The sequence below is a fragment of the Onychomys torridus genome, chromosome 3 (assembly GCF_903995425.1).
Source record: "Onychomys torridus chromosome 3, mOncTor1.1, whole genome shotgun sequence".
NCBI classification, from domain to species: domain Eukaryota; kingdom Metazoa; phylum Chordata; class Mammalia; order Rodentia; family Cricetidae; genus Onychomys; species Onychomys torridus.
This window is the reverse complement of record NC_050445.1, coordinates 157,791,606-157,812,930: the sequence shown is the minus strand read 5'-3', so window position 1 is coordinate 157,812,930 and position 21,325 is coordinate 157,791,606. Positions and strand designations below refer to the sequence as shown.

Here is a 21,325-nt window from a genome sequence, read left to right as displayed (position 1 = left end):
GATAACCAGTGTGCTAGTTGCCAACACATTCCCTAGCTGTCACTTTAAGCCTTGTGTTTATGGACAGACACCCGGACAATGAAGTTTTACTTGTGAACATCTTGTTTATTCTTGATTTCTCTGCTTTTCCAGGAAATCTAAAGGTTTTTCATGATGATGGAGTGTTTTGGGTGTCGTTCTCTTGCATAGCTCTGCTCATTCCTGTCATCTTCATGGGCTGCCTAAGAATAGTAAGTGTTCAGTACAGCTCAGCCTTCAGGGAATCACTCATTGAATGCATTTTGTGTTGTATTTGCTAGGGTGGGGTCTGTGGTTAATCTGGGCTGAGGAAGTTCTGTGATTATGTGTGTTTTTCCTTGTTTTTCTTCAAAACAGAGTGGTTACATAGGGGTCTCAAGTCAGGTTTGCTTTCTCCACTGTGGAAGCCCATTTTCAGGTTCCTCATGGCTTTACCCAGCAGGTCCGCATAGAGGATGATTAGGACCACCGGCCCGAGTGCAGGTGTCTGAGATGGTCTGCACTTCGCACTGTTGGGGGGGGAGATCTTTTGCTCCACCCCCTTGGCGTCTCTATAAATACCCTGGGGCAGAGACAGAGCCCTTTGGAAAAGGTTCCGGGCCCTCTCGAGGCTATCCTGTATTTTCTGTTTATCTCCACAATCTAAATCCTTCTGTCTAATATTTCCTAGTGCTCACACTCAAGAAACTCTGGGGAGCTGTGGGGTTGGTGGGTAAACGCCCCATATTCCACCAGTTAAAGAATTAAAAGGCAGCAAAGAAGTCACACTCTTAGCAAGTTTTATTAAAAGTGAAAGTGCTGGCGTACCTACCCCATACACACCCCTTACACACAGACACCACACTAGTGTGGAGGGGACAAACCCCCCCCCACACACACAGACACCACACTAGTGTGGAGGGGACACACACAGACACCACACTAGTGTGGAGGGGACAACCCCCCCCCCACCCACACACAGACACCACACCAGTGTGGAGGGCACACACACCCCATACACACACAGATACCATACCAGTATGGAGGGGACCCCTCCCCATACACACACAGACACCACACCAGTGTGGAGGGGACACACACCCCATACACACACATATATCACACCAATGTTGAAGGGAAACCAAACCCATCTTAATCCCTAAGGGCTAGGACTGCGAACTATTTCTGGTGGCCTGGGGTGGGCTCCTGTGGGGCGTTTACCCACCAACCCCACAGCTTCCCAGAGTTTTCTTGAGTGTGAGCAGCAGGAAATATTAGATAGAAGGATTTATAGTGCAGAGACAAACAGAAGATACAGGATAGCCTCAAGAAGGCCTGGAACCTTTTCCAAAGGGCTCTGGCTCTGCCCCAGGGTATATATAGAGATGCCAAGGGGGTGGAGCAAAAGACCTCCTCCCCCAGCACAGCCAAGTGCAGACCATCTCAGACACCTGCACTTGGGCCGGTGGTCCTAATCATCCTCTATGCGGACCTGCTGGGTAAAGCCACGAGGAACCCGAAAATGATCTCTCACAGGCTCCCTCCCCTGACTCTGGACTGGTCAACTTAAACAAAGAAAGGGAGCTGATAGGCTTTAATGGACCTGACCAGCCTGGACTGGTCAGCCAGAGGGGCTGTCAGGTAAAAAAGGCCTGCTGGCCTGTTTCCTGTAAGAGGATAAAGAATCAGGAAGTATGTCATCTTCATCATCTGTCTGTCTGTCTGGGATCTGTGCAGCCCCTTGTCCCTCAGAGTATCAGTGCCTCCCAGCACCGGGAGCAGAGCCAACCACCATCCTCTACTGCAGCAGCCCAAAGAGGCTTTAGCTTTAGCTGCCTCTGCAGAGTGGGTCCCTTGATTAGATTTTATTGTGGAAGTTCTTTGGGGAAGATTGTTTTCTACAGTCTAGTTGTGCATTGCTCAGTGGCAGAGCTACATTCTAAGGACATTGTTAGACAGTTTTGCCATGGTTCAGACATCAAAGTGTACTGCACAGACCTGGAGGGCCAGTCACCACATAGCAGAATCCTATGGAATGGTGTCATTGGCTGTATCATTGTACAGTGTTGAACTTTTTACCTAGCGCATGTGTGGTGTCCATAGACTCTAGAAGAGGCTGTCAGATCTGAACATTCAGTTGGGTGCCAGGTCCCCTGCAAGAGCAGCAAGTGCTCTGAACCACTGAGCCAACCCTATTTTGATAGCCCAAACAGTGTGGTAAGAACCTACTATGGGGGGTGGGAGGAACCAGGAGGAGTTAGGGTACAGGAAAGAATTTGATAAAAATAACACTTTCTGAAATTCCCAAAGAATAAAACCCATTCTGGACATTAAATGTGGTTTTTGCCTTGTTTTTTACCAGCCCTTGTCATTGCTAAGACTTGGGTCCTTTCCGTCACCCAGGGGTGGTGAGTACCGAGGCTGGCCTTGCTGTGGGTGACACCTGTCTCTGTTCTGCCGCAGCTGAACATCCTGGCTTGTGGAATTGTGGGCTCCTACTCCGTGGTGTTGGCTATTGACAGTTACGTGTCCACAAGCCTCTCCTACATCACTCTGAACATCCTCAGGAGAGCTCTCAACACAGGTTTCCGAGGGGCTCTCATCAGAGTGCCCTTCCAGACTAACGGTAAGATTCTTGAATCCAGAAATCAGAGTGATGTTCAAATAGGCGTACAGATGCCTTGAGAGTGCTTTGCCAATAAGCAAAGGATTCAAGTGTCTCTTTCTAAACATCTAAGCGGACTTTGCTGGGCATACCTGTCCATTCTCAGATAGGGAAGCTTTTGACAGCCATGGGTGGGCAGGTGAGGAATGAGAATGATATCCTAATTTAATTTAAAATGTAGTCTTGCCGGGCGGTGGCGGCGCACGCCTGTAATCCCAGCACTCGGGAGGCAGAGGCAGGTGGATCTCTGTGAGTTTGAGGCCAGCCTGGTCTACAAAGAGAGATCCAGGAAAGGCGCAAAGCTACACAGAGAAACCCTGTTTCGAAAAACCAAAAAACCAAAAAAAACCCCAATGTATCCCTTTGTTTTCTTAATGGGGATTCAGTTTATTTATTCAATTAGTGACCATGTAGTTGCCCTAATTAGACGATTTTGTTCATTACTGACTTTCTATCTTAAGTTGTCTTTGAGACAGGGTCTTACTCTGTAGCTGAGGCTAGCCTCAAGCTCACAGTGATCCTCCTGTTTCAAGCCTTCCAGAAATGATGACAGGTATGAACCCCAACACACGGTGGCCTTTGTTACCTTTTAAAGGAAACAAATGACACACTACACATTTACAGAGTTTTCAAACTTTGTTGATTTCAGGAAAGTTCAAAGTCACAGGTCAGAAAAATGTGTCTTAGAACTGGGGACTTAGGAATGGCACAGCTGGGACCGTTAGGAGTTTTTAGGGCAAATCTTTGCCTCTTTTTAGCGACAATCCAGATCTTCCCCTTTGGATTAGACGTCAGTAGTGGAGACCTTGTGTTCAGAGAATTTTCTCCCTGGGATGGAGGTATCTACCCCGTCCTTCTAAGGTCTTCACTACAAGGTTGGTTCCACCAGAGTTCCCCGTGGCGACCCAGTGAGTTTTTGGGCTTAATTACAGAGCCTGGGCAAGAGGTTGTCTTCAAGAGCTTGGGTGACCCCAAGGCAGCCACTTTGGAAAGTCTGCACCCAGCACAGGCAATGGTGTTCCCATAGCCATGTCTTTGTTGAACACTCATTGGAATCTGGGCATTATCTCACGTTGTGTTCCCTGTGTGAGCAGTCTACCCCTACCCCGCCCCCCTAGAGTGGACTGGTGTATGTGGAGAGTAACTGGGGCAGCTATGCCTGTGGGCACTGCACACACATGTAAAGCTGGAGCTCCAGGGAACAAGACAGCAGACTTTTCACCACTTGTTTGACTTTCTGGATACCTGTAGTAGAAGTCTGTGGTATCTCCTCACGCCTTGCTTGTAAGTGCAGAAATACGTTTGGACACAAGTTCAACACTGAAAAGGAAGACATGGATTTAGCCTGTTGCACATTAGAAGTTAAACAATCAGAGGCAGGTGTCGAGGTGCACACAGCTGCACTCCCAGCATTCAGCAGCTGAAGCAGGATTGCCATGAATTTGAGGGTAACAGGCTCATAGTGAGTTCCAAGTCAGGCTACAGAATTCTGTCTTAAAAACAAAATGAAAAGAAAAAGGAATAAAAGGTGTGAGGAAGAAAAAAAAGAGAAGGACTTGGGGCAAGGGAGATGGCTCAGTGGGTGAAGTGCTCTGTACCATGAGGACCTGAGTTCAGATCCCTGGAACCCAGGTAAAAAGCCAAGCATGACAGTGTGCATGTATAACTCCACTGGGTGGGGCTCAGTGTTGGATCAGGTTTAATGGGAGAGCTGTCCAAACAATACGGTGTTAAGCAATGGAGAAAGACACCTGCTGCCTACTCAGGCTTCCACACACAGGAATCTGCGTACACTGCAAATATACAATTTTGGGGGGAGGGGTTGAGAAAGGGTTTCTTTGTGTAGCCCTGGCTGTCCTGGAACTCATTTTGTAGACCAGGCTGGCCTCAAGCTCACAGAGATTCCCCTGCCTCTGCTTCCCAAGTGCTGGGATTAAAGGTATGTGTGTGCTACCACCTGACTACAGTTGGTTTTTTTTTTTTGTTGTTGTTGTTTTAAATAAAAATATCTGGACTTGGTGGCTCATGTCTATAATCTTGGTATTCAAGAGGGCAAGGCAGGAGGATTACCAAAGTTTAAGTATAGTCTGAGCTATAGATTGAGACATTGTTTCCATGAGTACAAAGGTACTTCTTTCCTTTAGACTTCATTGTCCTGGCCGTGTGGGGGATGCTGGCTGTCAGTGGAATTACACTGCAGATTCGAAGAGAAAGGGGACAGCCACCTTTCCCACCCCATCCCTACAAGCTGTGGAAGCAAGAGAGAGAACGCAGAGTGACTAATATTCTGGACCCCAGCCACCATATCCCTCCGTTGAGAGAGAGGCTGTATGGCCGATTCACTCAGATCAAAGAGCTCTTTCAGAAGGAACAGCCGGCCGGAGAGCGGACACCCCTGCTTCTGTAGAAGGCTGAGGGCTTGGTCAGTGTGCCTCACCCTGGAGTTCTCATCTGGACTGCTCAGCTGTCCCAGGTCCAGTGCGGGATCAGCTGCGGTCAGTGATAGGGTGGGTGCCCCTGTTGACAGGGTCAGTGATAGGGTAGGTGCCCCTGTTGACAGGGTCAGTGATAGGGTGGGTGCCCATGTTGACAGTAGTGGAGTTAGAACATTCTAGGTGACGGTGAGAAAAATCACCAAACAGATGGTTGTAGAATGCTTTGCCTCATTTTCCACAATCCTAAGAAGTTATCCCTTGGTTTATAAATATGATTAATGTGTTTTATAAAATATACCAAAAAATAAAAGTATCAGTTCTCCGTCAAGCAAGCCCTGGTGTTTTCTCTTACAGCTTCTTGAGCAGTGTGACTCCTCTGAACCCGTGGAGGGGAAGGCTGGCACTGGGTTTTTGTTTGCTTTGTGTGGAGAGGTTTAGGAACTTGATCCTAGGTCCCTGAATGGTAAGATTAAGGGAAAAGTAACCCCCCTTTCCATTAAAAGCAGTCTGATTACTTGGCTGCATCTCGATAAATTCCCTGTTGTTTTGCCTCTGAGGCTTAAAGTGGTAATTTATATAACTAAATTATTTCTGTAACTGAAAATAGCTCAGTTTATTAAAGATAATAGAACTTCTGTATGGCTGTTGTTTGTAGCCCAAATGGTAGACTGTTCTTGTTCGGGGCCATTTAAGGCAGTGTCCACTGTTGTATTACATGAAGAGCGGACTGTATTTTGAAAGGACAACAGTTGCTGCCTTCCTCCTGAGTGTCACTACCAGGAGACCTTTCACCTCCTGATGCTGTGGGAAGCAGCTGTATCAGCGCCCTGTGAAGTTACTGCTAATGACTGCTACTGTGTTATCAAGGCCCTGTGCTCTGAAGCTCAGGGAATCAGCTAGGATAGAGACGCTCAGGAGCTGCTTCTTAGGGCCGCCCTGGGTTCTGTAAGGAGGGCCTCTCTCTTTGACTCCCTTGTTTGACAAGAAAGGGCCCAGGTGCCCAGGGCTGCACACCTCCTCTCCGGGCTGTGGGCTGTGAGCTGGCTTCCTGATGTGAGTGACAGTGCAGCTGGTTGTGCTGGCTGTGGTGTGCTACACCAGTGGTCAGTGAGGCGACCACCGAGTCCTCGAGGATGCTTTTAAGTCTCTTCACAGGTAATTGGAGGAGTCTTCAGTTTGGGTTTTGAAAATGTTTTGAAGCTAAAACAATGAAAAAATGACAAAATGAACCACTTTTGTTTCAAAAAAATTATTATTCTGTTATTAGTGTCTAGCTTCAACAATGAACTTGTTTTTTGAAAAAAAAATTTACTGTAGTGACTCTGGCTTCTATCACATGCCCATCTTTTAGTTGTGTGGAATGTTGGAGAGCAGTTCTCTGTACTTTCAGAACACATGGCCACTCAGAGCTGTAAAAGGCAGAATATGCTTTCTTGGAGGGAGAATACAAGTTATTTTATAATTTTCATAACTTTTAATAATTCCATTTGTATAATTTTGTAATAAATACCTATTTTGAAAAAATGCTTAAGGCCTCCTTATTGTGATGTCTCTAGAAGTTTATACTGGTCATTTTTGTACTTTTACAAACAAAATTATTTAATCTGGAAAGTAGTTGTTTTAAAAAACTCAGCTTAAGGCTAATAGGAGGTGAAGGATATACAGGATATATTACAGTTTACATATGTGTATATCTAAATTTATTTAAAAATTTTTTTTTTTCCAAGACAGGGTTACTCTGTTCTGGATCTCGCTCTGTAGACCAGGCTGGCCTCAAACTCACAGAGCCTGGCTCTGCCTCCCTAGTGCTGGGACTTAAGGCGTGCGCCACTGCCGCCGCCGCCACCACCCAGCTAATTTTTAAAATTTTTCATTTCTTTTTAAAAATTAATTAATTTTTCTATTATCAGCTTGATACAGTATAAATTCTTGTCCTAATAGTGAAATGTTTGATTGAGGCTTGCCCAGTAGTTGAGTAAAACCAAAGCTTATTATAAGCCACAGTCATACTAGGGTCAACTCTGCTATATAGCCTCCCTGGTTCTATGGGTTACAGCCTGATTGTTCTTTGTTTTATATCTAGAATCCACTTATGAGTGAGTACATACCATGTTTGTTCTTCTGGGTTTGGGTTACCTCATTCAGGATGATATTTTCTAGTTCCATCCATTTGCCTGCAGATTTCATGCTGTTATTGTTTTTCTCTGCTGAGTAGTACTCCATTCTGTATATGTACATTTTCTTTATCCATTCTTCAGATGACAGGCATCTAGGTTGTTTCCAGGTTCTGGCTATTACAAATAGTGCTGCTATGGACATAGATGAGCATGTATCTTTGTGGTATGATTGAGCATTCCTTGGGTATATGCCTAAGAGTGGTATGGCTGGGTGTTGAGTTAGATTGATTCCCAATTTTCTGAGAAACTGCCATACTGATTTCCACAGTGGTTGTACAAGTTTGCATTCCCACCAACAGTGGAGGAGTGTTCCCTTTGCTCCACATCCTCTCCAACATTGACTGTCCTTAGTGTTCTTGATCTTAGCCATTTTGGCAGGTGTAAGATGGTATCTCTGAGTCATTTTGATTTGCATTTCTCTGATGATTAAAGATGTTGAGCATTTCTTTAAATGTCTTTCAGCCATTTGTGATTCTTCTTTTGAGAATTCTGTTTAGCTCTTTAGCCCATTTTTTAATTGGATTGTTCAGTATTTTGATGTCTAGTTTCTTGAGTTCTTTATATACTGTGGAGATCAATCCTCTGTCAGATGTGGGGTTGGTGAAGATCTTTTCCTATTCTGTAGGCTGTCTTTTTGTCTTATTGATTGTGTCTTTTGCCCTACAAAAGTTCAGTTTCAAGAGGTCCCATTTATTAATTGTTGTACTCAGTGTATGTGCTGCTGGTGTTATATTTAGGAAGTGATCTCCTGTGCTAATGCATTCAGGAATACTTCCTACTTTCTCTTCTATTAAGTTTAGTGTAACTGGATTTATGTTGAGGTCTTTGATCCACTTGGACTTGAGTTTTGTGCATGGTGACAGATATGGATCTATTTGTAATCTTTTATATATTGACATCCAGTTATGCCAGAACCATTTGTTGAAGATTCTTTTTTCCATTGTATGGTTTTGGCTTCTTTGTCAACAATCAGGTGTTCATATGTGTGTGGATTAATGTCAGGGTCTTCAATTCGATTCCATTGGTGTATGTTAGTTTTAATGCCAGCACCAAGCTGGTTTTATTACTATAGCTCTATAGTAGAGCTTGATTGAAGTCAGGTATGGTGATGCCTCCAGAGGTTGCTTTATTATACAGGATTCTTTTAGCTATCCTGGGTCTTTTGTTTTTCCATATGAAGTTGAGTATTTTTCTTTCCAAGTCTGTGAAGAATTGTGTTGGGATTTTAATGGGACTGCATTGAATCAGTAGATTGCTTTTGGTAAGATTGCCATTTTTACTGTTAATCCTACCTATCCATGAGCATGGAAGATCCTTCCATTTTCTGATATCTTCTTCAATTTCTTTCTTTAGAGGTTTAAAGTTCTTATCAAACAGGTCCTTCACTTGTTTAGTTAGTGTTATCCCAAGGTATTTTATATTACTTGTGGCTATTGTAAATGGTGATGTTTCTCTGACTTCTTTCTCAGGCCTTTTATCATTTGTGTATAAGAGGGCTACTGATTTTTTTGAGTTGATTTTGTATCCTGCCACTTTACTGAAGGAGTTTATCAGCTGTATCAGTTCCCTGGTAGAATTTTTGGGGTCACTTATGTATACTATCATATCATCTGCAAATAGTGAAAGTTTGACTTCTTCCTTTCCAATTTGTATCCCTTTGATCTCCTTTTGTTGTCTTATTGCTCTAGCTAGAACTTCAAGTACTATATTGAATAAATATGGGGAGAATGGACAGCCTTGTCTTGTTCCTGATTTTACTGGAATCACTTAGAGTTTCTCTCTGTTTAATTTGATGGTGGCTGTTGGCTTGCTGTAAATTGCCTTTACTATGTTTAGGAATGTTCCTTGTATTCCTGATCTCTCTAAGACCTTTATCATGAAGGGGTGTTGGATATTGTTAAAGGCTTTTTCATCATCTAATGAGATGACCATGTGGCTTTTTTCTTTCAGTTGTTTTATATGGTGTATTACATTGACAGATTTTCGTATGTTGAACCATCCTTGCATCCCTGGGATGAAACCTACTTGGTCACGGTGGATAATTTTTTTTTTTTTTTTTTGATGTGTTCTTGGATTCGGTTTGCCAATATTTTGTTGAGTATTTTTGCATCAATGTTCATGAGGGAGATTGGTCTGTAATTCTTTCTTTGTTGCATCTTTGTGTGGTTTGGGTATCAGGGTAATTGTAGCCTCATAAAAAGAGTTTGGTAAAGTTCCTTCTGTTTCTATTGTGTGGAACAATTTGAAGAGTATTGGAATTAGTTCTTCTTTGAAAATCTGGTAGAATTCTGCACTGAAATCATCTGGTTCTGGGCTTTTTTTGGTTGGGAGACTTTTGATGACTGTTTCTATTTCTTTAGGGATTATTGGTCTATTTAAATAGTTTATCTGGTCTTGATTTAACTTTGGTATGTGGTATCTATCCAGAAAATTGTCCATTTCTTCCAGATTTTCCAATTTTGTTGAGTACAGGTTTTTGAAGTATTACCTGATGATTCTCTAGATATCCTCATTGTCTGTTGTTATGTCTCCCTTTTCATTTCTGTTTTTGTTAATTTGGGTGCTCTCTCTTTGCCTTTTGGTTAATTTGGCTAGAGGTTTGTCTATCTTGTTGATTTTTTTCAAAGAACCAACTCTTTGTTTCATTGATTTTTTTTGTATTGTTCTCTTGGTTTCTATTTCTTTGACTTCACCTCTCAATTTGTTTGTTTCCTGGTGTCTATTTCTCCTGGGTGAGTTTGCTTCTTTTTGTTCTAGAGCTTTCGGTTGTGCTGTTCAGTCATTGGTATGAGATTTCTCCGTCGTCTTTATGTGTGCATTTAGAGCTATGATTTTTCTTCTTAGCACTGTTTTCACAGTGTTCTATAAGTTTGGGTATGTTGTACTTTCATTTTCATTAAATTCTAGGAAATCTTTAATTTCTTTATTTCTTCCTTGACCCATTGGTGTTTCAGGTGGGCATTATTCAGTTTCCATGAGATTATTATATGCTTTCAGTAATTTTTGTTGTTGTTGAAATCTAACTTTAAGGCATGGTGGTCTGATAAGATACAGGAGGTTATTCCAATGCTTTTGTATCTGTTGAGATTTGTTTTGTGTCCAAGCATGTGGTCAACTTTTGAGAAGGTACCATGGGGTGCTGAGAACAAGGTATATTCTTTTGTATTAGGATGGAATGTTCTGTACATATCTATTAAGTCCATTTGAGTCATAGCATCTGTTAGGTCCTTTATTTCTTTGTTAAGTTTCAGTCTGATAGATCTCTTTTGGTGAGAGTGGTGTGTTGAAATCTCCCACTACTAATGTGTGGGATTTGATGTGCGATTTAAGCTTTAGTAATGTTTCTTTTATGAATGTGGGTGCCTTTGTATTTGGGGCATAAATGTTCAGAATCGAGACTTCATCTTGGTGGATTTTTCCATTGATAAATATGTACTGTCCATCCTGATCTGTTTTGATTAATTTTAGTTTAAAGTCTATTTTATTAGATATTAGGATAGCTACACCAGTTTGCTTCTTAGGTCCATTTGCTTAGAAAGCCTTTTCCCAGCCCTTTACTCTGAGGTAGTGTCTATCTTTGAAGTTAAGGTGTGTTTCTTGTATGCAGTAGAAGGATGGATCCTGTTTTCTCATCCATTCTGTTAGTCTGTGTCTTTTTATAGGTGAGTTGAGACCACTGATATTGATGGATATTAATGACCAGTGATTGTTAATTCCTGTTTTGTTTTGTTTTGTTTTGTTTTTTGTGGCTGTGTTGCATTTACCTTCTTTGGTATTTGTTGGTGTGGGATTATCTATTGCTTGAGTTTTCATGGGTGTGTTTAGCTTCTTTAGGTTAGATTTTTCCTTCTAGTGCTTTCTGTAGGGCTGGATTTGTGGACAAGTATTGTTTACATCTGGTTTTATCATGGAATATTTTGTTTACTCCGTCATGGTGATTCAGAGTTTTGCTGGGTGTAATAGTCTGGGTTGGTATCCATGGTCTCTTAGTGTCTGAATAACATTTGTCTAGGACCTTCCAGCTTTCATAGTCTCTATTGAGAAGTCTGGTATTATTCTGATGGGTTTGCCTTTTTATGTTACTTGGTCTTTTTCCTTTGCGGCTCTTAATATTTTTTCTTTGTTCTGTATGTTTAGTGTTTTGATTATTATGTGGTGAGGGGACTTTTTTTGGATCCAGCCTATTCGGTGTTCTTGTATCTTCATAGGCATTTCTTTCTTTAGGTTAGGAAAGTTTTCTTCTATGATTCTGTTGAATATATTTTCTGTGCCTTTGAGTTGGTATTCTTCTTCTATCCCTATGATTCTTAGGTTTGGTCTTTTCATGGTGTCCCAAATTTCTTGGATGTTTTGTGATGACTTTTTTGTCTTTAGTGTTTCCTTTGACTGATACATCTATTTTCTCTATTGTGTCTTCAGTGTCAGAGATTCTCTGTTCCATCTCTTGCATTTGTTTGGTTATGCTTGCTTCTGTAGTTCCTGTTCATTTAGTCACGATTTCTATTTCCAGCATTCCCTCAGTTTGTGTTTTCCTTGTTGTCTCAATTTCAATTTTCAAATCTTGAATTGTTTCCTTTATCTGTTTAATTACTTTTACTTGGCTTTCTTTGATTTCTTCCAATTTTTTGTTTGTTTTTTCTTCCATTTCTTTAAGGGACTTTTTTTTTTTTTTCTTCCTCCCCCAGAGCTGAGGACCGAACCCAGGGCCTTGCCCTTGCTAGGCAAGCGCTCTACCACTGAGCTAAATTCCCAACCCTAAAGGAATTTTTTATTTCCTCTTTAATGGAGTTTCTCATTTCCTCTTTAAGGGTCTCTATCATCTTCTTAAAGTCATTTTTAGAATTGATTTCCTCGGCTTCTTCTGCCTTGGTATGTTCAGATCTTGCAGGTGTAGAATCGCTAGGTTCTGATGTCATATAGGTCTTTATGTTGTATTTTTGCACTAGCATCTACTCATCTCTTCCTCTGCTCAGTGTAGGCGGTGTCTGTATTTGAAGGTGCCTCTCTTGTTCTAATTGTTAGTCTTGGTCCACTAGGAGTTTTTGGTTAAATCGGTACTGTTGGGCTGTTTCTTTGGGAGCAGCTTAGTCCAATCAGTGTTAGTGGTGAGTTCTGTCTCAGGGAGCAGTTGTTCCCAGTTGGTGCAGGGTATGTTTATGGTTTCAGTGATTGTTAGGTTTGTAAGGTTTTTTTTTGTTTGTTTGTTTTTTTTTTTTTTTGATGGGGCAGCAGGGAAAGGTAGAGCTGTCTGGTCCCTGGAACTCCGATGGGTAGGGCCTAGGGGCTAGAGACCTGATCTGCCAGTTTGTAGATAGGGGCTTACCTGTTCCTAGTCGGTGTAGTGTAGTCTTATGATTCTGGTGATCTGGTTTGGTGGCTGGGCGGAGCCTTCTTTTGTGTTCTCAGGTCATGTTTTTTGCTCATTTGTCAACTCCTCAGCTGCTCTTCTTTCCTCAGACTGCAGGATTCTGAATCCTCTCCTGAATGGATCTCAGCTGAGTAGGTTGTTTAGTAGGGTAATCTCACCAGCATCTCCAAATTGTTGGGTTTTGCAGGATCGGCAACTGGGCCGAGTTGGCCTCAGACAGAGTGTTCCAATTTTTAAAGATTTATTTTATATACATTAGTGTTTTGCTTGCATGTATATCTGTGTAAGGGTATAGGACCCTGGATCTGGAGCTACAGAGTTGTGAGCTGTTATGTGGGTAGTAGGAACCGAACCTGGGTCCTCTGGAAGAGTAGCCAGTGCTCTTACCCACTGAGCCATTTCTCCAGCCCCTAAATTTAATTCTTGAGACAGGGTCTCATGTGGCCCACACTGGCCTTGAGCTTGCTATGTAGCTGAGGATAATCAAATTGTCTGAGACAAGCATGGCCTACCTAAGGCAGCATAGGTCATGATGGAAAGGCTTCAGATGCTCACAGCCTGATTAAGGTGTGGGGATTTGCATTTATGCATTTACTCCCTTTGTCTTGACAGTAGGTGTTAACACAAACCCCTTTTAGAGCAGGCTGATATTTGAGCTTTTGGCCACAGATTCCTGCTGAAATCTGAGAGTGGGAACTGATAAGGTTCTTGTATTTTAAAGGCATCACAAACAGAAAGTGCTAATGCAGTCATAGTCTCTGTAGGTAGCCTGGATCCCAACCAAGTAGCTTGATTTCCTGCAGTTGTACTGAAAGTCCTCATGCAATCTTCCAGCCCCAGCTCCTTGAGAAGAATGGCCTGTGTTTTAGCAGTTAGCAATTCTATCCTGAATACAGGGTTAACTGCTGGTACTTGAGGAAGGCTTCAGTTGTTTGAAAAAGTGGGCTAAGTTGATTTATTTTGCTGAAATGGAGAAAGAATGTCAGGGATGAGGTTGCATGTTATTATCCACTATACCATGGTTTGCACTAGGGCTAGCACGTATGTTCTGAATATACAGCCAGCAGGATTTGCTAACAAATTCAATGCAAGATATAAAGAAACTATGGTATAAGATGCCACCATCTTTGTAACCTGCAGCTACCCTTGTAAGGATGGGGAAGACTGTAGAAGTTTGAGGATGAAGAGTTTGGCTTTGGGCAGTTTCAGTCTGAAATGTCTCTGTGGCAGAGTGTGGAAGGTGTGAGAGCTGTAAGTCTGAGAATCCCAGGGCATCAAAATACTCCATAGGTTATAGATGGGTGAGACCTCAGAAGAATTGAGGGGAGTTACAGCACCATACAGGAATAAGGCATTCACATGCATGAACACACACACTGTCTCATACACTGGTACAAATAGTCCCCCACCTCACACACAAAAAGAACAGGCCTAAGGGTTGAGGATACAGCTTAGTGATAGAGCACTTGCATACAGAGGTCTGGGTTGAAACCCCTGTACCTCTTGCAAAGAGAATAAGTTTCTTAAAAAAAAAAAAACAAAAAACTGGTAAGAAATGTTAAGCTTTGTTTTGAAATTAAACCTGACACCATACCAGTTTTAAACACTCATCTTTATTGATAAAATAGGCTCCTCTTCAGCACACAAACTCAGATGTAAGCTTAAAGTTAGGCTTTTTTGGTGGGGAAGGGGGCAGTGGAAAACTCTTGCTAGAAACAAAGCAAATGTCTTTCAGTACTCACAACCTTAAAATTATATCCAAGAAGACAAAGGATAAATGACTTTTTTATAAAAATAATTACTTCTCAAGTAACATTTTACAATAGAGCTGCTCAATGCATTGCCTCCAACTCACCTCAACTGTGCAGGCTTTCTTCTTTTTAAACTTCTGGCCTGGGATAAAACTACATGGACGAATGTACCATTAAATTAAAAGGGTACTCTCCAAAAACCAATAGAAAAATCTTAAAAATAAATTCACTTATGTATAAATTATTAAGGCCTCTGCATGAGAACTGTTTAACTATTTGGAGCACTGGCCATTCCCCAACAGCCCTGTGATCCCACAAAAAGTCATTTGAATTTTGTCAATATATGAAATTACATGTCAAATTTTAATGCAAATTAATATTTACTTAAGTGATATACTTAAAAGTAGAACTTTCTATTTGTGCTAATTTTACTATGTACTTGACACACAAGTATAAATATATTTTTAACCACACTTCACAATCTTTTATCTTTTTATTCTGATCCCTATACAATAAGAACAATTTAGGTTTCAATTGCTGTTAAAGCACACTTCTGTATCTTTTTTGTTTGTTTGTTTGTTTTTTTGAGACAGGGTTTCTCTGTGTAGCTTTGTGCCTTTCCTGGGACTCACTCTGTAGCCCAGGCTGGCCTCAAACTCACAGAGATCCACCTGGCTCAGCCTCCCAAGTGCTGGGATTAAAGTCGTGTGCCACCACCACCGGGCTCACTTCTGTATCTTGTAGTCTTCAAAAGCTTTACATGTTGTAGATATATCTTTTAAGTGCAAAGGAAAATGTCCATGGGTCTGCACTTTGTTCCCATTTTCTGAGTCACAGGTTGTAGGGAAAACCTCACAGGTTCTAAAAACAAAATGCAGCTTAGACTCAGACCCAGAACTTTGTTTTTGGAACTTGCATCTACTTATTAAGTATTTGAAGAGTAATTCGTTAAATAAAAACAAAGGAATTCCAAATGTACTTGGAGATGACCACACCTATCTTGTTACATTAAGTATGTTAGCTGTCCCATATCCTTAAGTGTAAGTAGAGGAGGAAAACCAGTTTCATCGTTAACCAAGAACCATACATAACATCCTTTCAGAGTAGTTTAACCTACTAAATGTGTCTATATACGGCTGTCTTTCTTAGAAAGTAATTCTCCTTCTCTTTCCTTCCTGAGATGGTGCTGCATACACTCAAGCAAGTCTTGGATAACTGCTAGCTAAAAGTTATGGGAACTAGGTATAGTGTAAGTGTATGCCTTCAGTGTGTGGGGTGAGCAACACATTCCAGAGCCTTTGACAGAGATTGAACAATGAGAAGGCTGACAGATAAACACAAAGGCAGAAGCCTGGTGGTCCATAAGCTGTTCTGACTCAACAGGAAGGATAGACTTAGAACAAAGCCTCCCATTCAGAAAACCACAGCGAAACTTACAATGTAAAGCTGGGATAATTTAGGATTTCCAAACATTTATTGGGAGTATTCAGGGTGGCCCATGTATCATCCAGGAAGCCAACAGCACTTCTGAAACTGCAGTGCTCAGCAGTACTGTGAAGACTCACTGTTCACTCCGTGGCTCAGCTTCTTACTTTCTTTTATATTTTGCAATCTAGTTTATGACCACTGATTATACATTCTTCTGTTCTGTCTCTTTGCCAGTGTACTTGGACATACTATAGAGGAAAAAAGGCTGATTGAAGTTGGGGTTGTGTTCATTCATCCACTCACTTCTGGGCCCATCCTAGTGACCATGCAGAAAGCCACTCAGCTCTTCCTCAGACTCAGGTCACTGTTAGTCACTAATGCAGATAAAGATGTACTCTCTGATGCATCATCCTTTCGCAGGTTTAGAAAGGACTCTCGAGTTATCTGAAGGATCTCTCGCAAGCCTTTGTTTTCTTGCTATAAGGAGACAAGCAAAACTGATGATAGCTTATACCTTATGCAAATGGGAGAGTACTACATGTGCAGAAACAGAAACCACTTTTTTGGCCACCTGTAAGATTCTTACAAGGTACCTCTAAGAGGAAAACATATTTTAAAAGCCAGACATATGAAGGTGTGGCATGAAAAGCAGGCTCTGTAACCACATAAATGGATAAATGTACTACGTGCTACAGGCAGTACACAACCTGAATCTAACAGATTTCAAAGCTGGGTGTGGTGACACCTACCTTTAATCTCAGCAGTTGGGAGACAGAGGCAGGGGGGTCTCTATGAATTTGAGGCCATCCTGGTATACATTACAAGTTTTAGACCAGCTAGGTCTATACAGTGAGACCCTGTCTCAAAAACAAAAACCAGCTTTCAAATGCTGTTAAAGACTTAAAGTATTCAACCTCCCCAGAGCTGCAAGTCTTAATGTGTGCAGATGCAACAGGTAGAGAGGCAGAGGTTAGCTTGTTCTGTGAGCAGACTGGAGGTAAATAAAAACCACATAAACTGATGCGTTATAAATTTATATGAATAATACCTTGAGGTAGATTTCATCACTCAGCAGTAATTACTATACATTTCCCTCAGCAAAATGTGAGATCAGCAAAACTAACTTAAGTATTATTTTTCAAAAAGAAATGAAAATGATTAACAGGAATTGTAAGAAATTTTGTCATCTTATAACCTATTCTCTACAGCTGTCTTTGGCCTCACTTTTTAGGTCTCAACAGTTTGGCCTAGGGTTTGTTTCTCAATATATTCCTGCCTATCTGCTTTTGTCTGTGACTGCTTTTCATTACCATGATAAATTTGAGCAAATGTAAACTGTTCAGTTTGCAAATCCGAAGTACTTGCTTTCTGGTCCTTTGCTGACCTATTCTTATTATAAAAATGGGAGCATACTATATGCTCAGAGATAGAAATAGGTTTTATGGCCATTCATAAGAAGTTTCCTAATCATGATTTCAAGCAAAACATTTTAAATTTTATTTTTTGGGTTCTCATCTACTTTATGTTTTAAGATAGGGTGTCTTATGCAACCTGGAGCTTACTGTTCTGGCTAGCTATGTACCTGACTTTTACATGGGTGGTGAGGATCCAGGGGCAGGTCCTCATGCTTCATGGTAACTTTTTACCCACTGGGCCAGCTCTCTAGCCCCACTGTTGTTTTTTTGAGACAGGGTCTCATGTAGTCCAGACTAGCCTAGAACTCACTGGGGGCTGAGGGTGACATTAAAATTCCTGATCCTTCTACCTCTGCTTCCCAAATGCTAGAATTAAAGGAGCACCACACCTGGCATTATAACAATTTTTTTCTATATCAGTATGATATAGCACAAAGAACTGAGTTTGAAAAATTATGAAATCAAGGAAATTCATACACATACACACACACACGAGAACAACACAGACTCAAAACTCAATTTTCTCTTTTCTTTTCAAGACATGGTTTCTCTGTGTAGTCTTGGCTGTCTAGGAACTTGCTCTGTAGACTAGGCTGGCCTCAAACTTAAGAGATCCACCTGCTTCTGCCTCCCAAGTGCCGGGATTAAAGGTATGCACCACCACGCCTGTCTTAAAAATCAACTTTCTCAACTACTGATGTATTCATGTGTCACTGATGATCCCAGATCCTTGCATTACTACCCAATGGCCTATTTCACACTATCACCAGCATCCAGACTCAGAAATTATTACCACCAACTCAAAAAGTGCGTGTGTGTGTGTGTGTGTGTGTGTGTGTGTGTGTGTGTGTGTGTGTGTGTGTGTTAAGATTGGGACTGTTCTTTGCTTGAGTGTTTGCAGGGATACTTTCCATATTTGAAGTTTAAAACTCACTTCAAGTTGAAATATTCGCTCCTGTTCCTTGCAACCCTGCTGCTCGTCGATTTCAATGGCCTTTCTCATCACTGCTGCCATCTCGGTGATCTGGTCCACATGTGCTTGCAGCTCCTGGAAGAGAAGGTAGGCATGGAAATGAGAGAAAGACTTCGGTAGCCTAATTTGAATTCTTTCCTTTGATAGAACTGCACTGCCACCTAACACAAATGTGACATCCTTATGTTGCCTTGTAACATGAATCATGACAAAGCTGGGTGCACATCGGTGTTAAAAATAGAAGTAAAGAGGCAGGAGGAGCTCTTTGAGTTTGAGACCAGCCTGGTCTACATAGCAAGTTCCAGGACAGCTGGGACTACACTGAGATTAAAAAAAAAAAAAAAAAAAAGAATTAAGGATACACATCACAATATAACTCAACCGTATAGCAAAATACTTAACTCATTTCACAATGACCAAGGAGATTTTCTTTTTCACAGCTGCATGTACTATGGTTAAAGTGATGAGAAAGATAAAAACCTGCTGGCATAGGCAGTGTCTTTTCTTCCCTCAAGTCTGCATGATTTAGTCTCCTCTATAGGAGTAATGCCTATATGCTGATCCTAAGTCAACCAAGAGCCTTTCTAGACTATAACCCTCCTTGAGAACAGGAAGTATTGTTTACATCTATCTATTATTTAGTGTTTGTTGAATAAGAATTACTGAGCAAAATTAACAAATTGCTATAGAGTATTAAAACACGAAGCTTTTTTTTTCCTTGACAAAAACAGAATTAATTTCTGCATGATACAGATATCCATATTATTCAGTTTTATAAATTCTATCTATCTCAATCCTTGTTTTTTGCACTGCTATGACATATCAGGCACTAAGCCAAGCAAAAGAAGCACAACTCCTCTTAAGATACCTTCCCTGAACTTAGGAGCTTTTCTTTAGCAAAGGAGACAGACAATGGGGTTTAAAAATTGACAGAAGCCCTCAAATAACCATTCATTTTCATTCTCATTCTCATTCATATTCTTTCTCTCTCTCCCTCTCTCTCTCTCTCTCTCTCTCTCTCTCTCTCTCTCTCTCTCTCTCAGGCGGTTTGAGACAGGGTTTCCTGTGTAACTGTCCTGGCTGTCCTGGAACTCATTCTGTAGACCAGGCTGGCCTCGAACTCAAGAGATCCGCCTGCCTCTGCCTCCCAAGTGCTGGGATTAAAGGTGTGCTACCACTGCCAAGCTCATTTTCTCAATAAATAGTTTCTATTGATCATTCTTCATTGGGAATAGGATTTACTATATTAATACAAAAACTAAATTTGAAATTCAATGAAAAAAAAATCCCCAAATGAACATCAAGTCTTTCAGACAGCTGAATCTGATCAAGACCTTAAAGAACCCACATAACTGAAAGATGGAAATACAACAGAACTATCTTTGGTAATTATATTTAATATTTGGGTATGTGTTTCTGTGAGTTAAACCCAGGACCTTTAGACTAGGTGAGCACTCCATCACTGAGCCACACCCCTAACTCCATTTAATAATCTTCAAGAAAAGATGTAGGCCCTCCCAAGGTTTTGGTTCTGGGGATGAATTCCAGGGCTACACTCCTAAACCTGCCTTAATGGAGAATCTTTGTAATGGAAGCACTTAGAAGATACCATGAATAACTATCTGCTCTGTCTTGTACAGTACAGTTAAAATGAAAACCAAGTATGTTAAAAATTAGTGATTCTGGACTGGGCAGTGGTGGCACACGCCTGTAATCCTAGCACTCGAGAGGCAGAAGCAGGAGGATCTTTGTGAGTTCGAGGCCAGCCTGGTCTACAGAGTGAGATCCAGGAATGGCGCAAAGCTACAAAGAGAAACCCTGTCTCAAAAAACAAAAACAAAAACAAAAAACAAAACAAAAATTAGTGATTCTGTTTCTCACTTGAATGAGTGACACTTTTAAGAATTTAATGGTGACATGTGGCTAAGTACCTTCCACATGATACACAGATGCCATCAATTCAGGAAGGTGTACTGGACAGCCCTGGATTAGCCTGTGGTTCAAAGCTGTTACCAAGGCAAATGCTTGCCATTCTCTGTAGCACTGCAAAGTCCCTAAGACCCTGTTACAGAGGACACACACATAGAGAGAACTAAAAAACTGAATACCAACGGATTTCTCAATTTATAACTGGTCAGTACTGTGGCACCAGCATAGGTTTAAAAGGCACATAGGAAGCCAATAATTTCTTGCCTTTAAAATGGAAGAAAAAAAGAGGCTGCGGATTTTTCAGTATAGAGTCTGTTTTAAAAGAAAATCATAGGAAAAAACAAAATGATGCTTAGCATGCATTATAGGTCCAGTGAATGACTCACTCACTCACTGTAAGGACCACACTGTTTTTATGGGACACAAAGCAAGAACTGTGGCTCTAAAGCCCAAATGTCAGCACATCATCCTGAAACTGTCGACATCTTTCCATTTCCAAGTCTGACTTATTTATTATCAATAATAATTAATCATTATCAACAATATATTAACAATAGATAAGTAATATTTATTATTTCCCCTCTGCAGCAGCAGCCCAAATCTTCAACACTTCAACAGTACAGAAAGCATCACTATGTATAGCTATAATATCTATGCAAAAGGCATTCTTATTTGTGAACTCAAACCAAAGAACTACAAATAATTAAAAATCTAAATTAAAATTTTTTTCTTTTTCCAAGACAAGGTTTCTCTGTGTAGCTTTGGAGCCTGTCCTGGAACTCACTTCTAGCCCAGGCTGGCTTCGAACTCCCAGAGATCCACCAGCCTCTGCCTCCCAAGGGATTAAAGGCGTGCACTACCTCCCGGCCTAAATTAAAAATTTTAAGTTTGATGGACCAGCCTTTTATAATAGCAGGCTAAAGTTATTATAGAGAAAAAATATTTTTCTCTTTTTAGGCAGGGTCTCACTGCATACTAATCCTAACCCTACATAGCTCTAGCTAGCCTGGAACTCGCTACATAGACCAATCTGGCTTCAGACTCAGAGATCTCCCTGCTTCTGCTTCCTGAGTAAGAAAACATTTAATGTCCAGTATAGCAGTTTTATAACAACAAAAACTGCAGCAACATCTAGTAAGAGCAAACAAAAGAAAAGATGGTAAACAGCTCCAAATCTCTGTCACATA

At 41.1% G+C, this 21,325-nt stretch overlaps 2 protein-coding genes across 6 annotated transcripts in view; one reads left to right on the top strand and one right to left on the bottom strand.

Moving 5' to 3' along the window:
* The window catches only part of Tm7sf3 (transmembrane 7 superfamily member 3), a 31,622-nt gene extending 26,197 nt beyond the window's left edge, over nt 1–5,425 (top strand). Inside the window, exons 10-13 of one of the 2 annotated variants that reach the window (XR_004944548.1) lie at nt 133–230; nt 2,461–2,623; nt 4,807–5,173; nt 5,207–5,425. Coding sequence is in view for 1 of the 2 variants with exons in the window: in XM_036182367.1 (XP_036038260.1) it covers nt 133–230; nt 2,461–2,623; nt 4,807–5,069 (524 nt within the window). In the remaining variant the exon portion in view is untranslated. Of the gene's footprint in view, nt 1–132; nt 231–2,460; nt 2,624–4,806 lie in introns of both variants that reach the window. The other variant, XM_036182367.1, reaches the window with a different exon arrangement.
* The window catches only part of Fgfr1op2 (FGFR1 oncogene partner 2), a 40,781-nt gene continuing 22,768 nt past the window's right edge, over nt 3,313–21,325 (bottom strand). For 3 of the 4 annotated variants that reach the window (XM_036182368.1, XM_036182370.1, XM_036182369.1), the window contains 2 exons: nt 18,171–18,284; nt 15,069–16,298 (listed from right to left, as the gene is read on the bottom strand). In XM_036182368.1, coding sequence (XP_036038261.1) covers nt 16,161–16,298; nt 18,171–18,284 — 252 coding nt within the window. In that variant the 3' untranslated portion in view covers nt 15,069–16,160. Of the gene's footprint in view, nt 3,983–15,068; nt 16,299–18,170; nt 18,285–21,325 lie in introns of those variants that run through there. The other variant, XM_036182371.1, reaches the window with a different exon arrangement.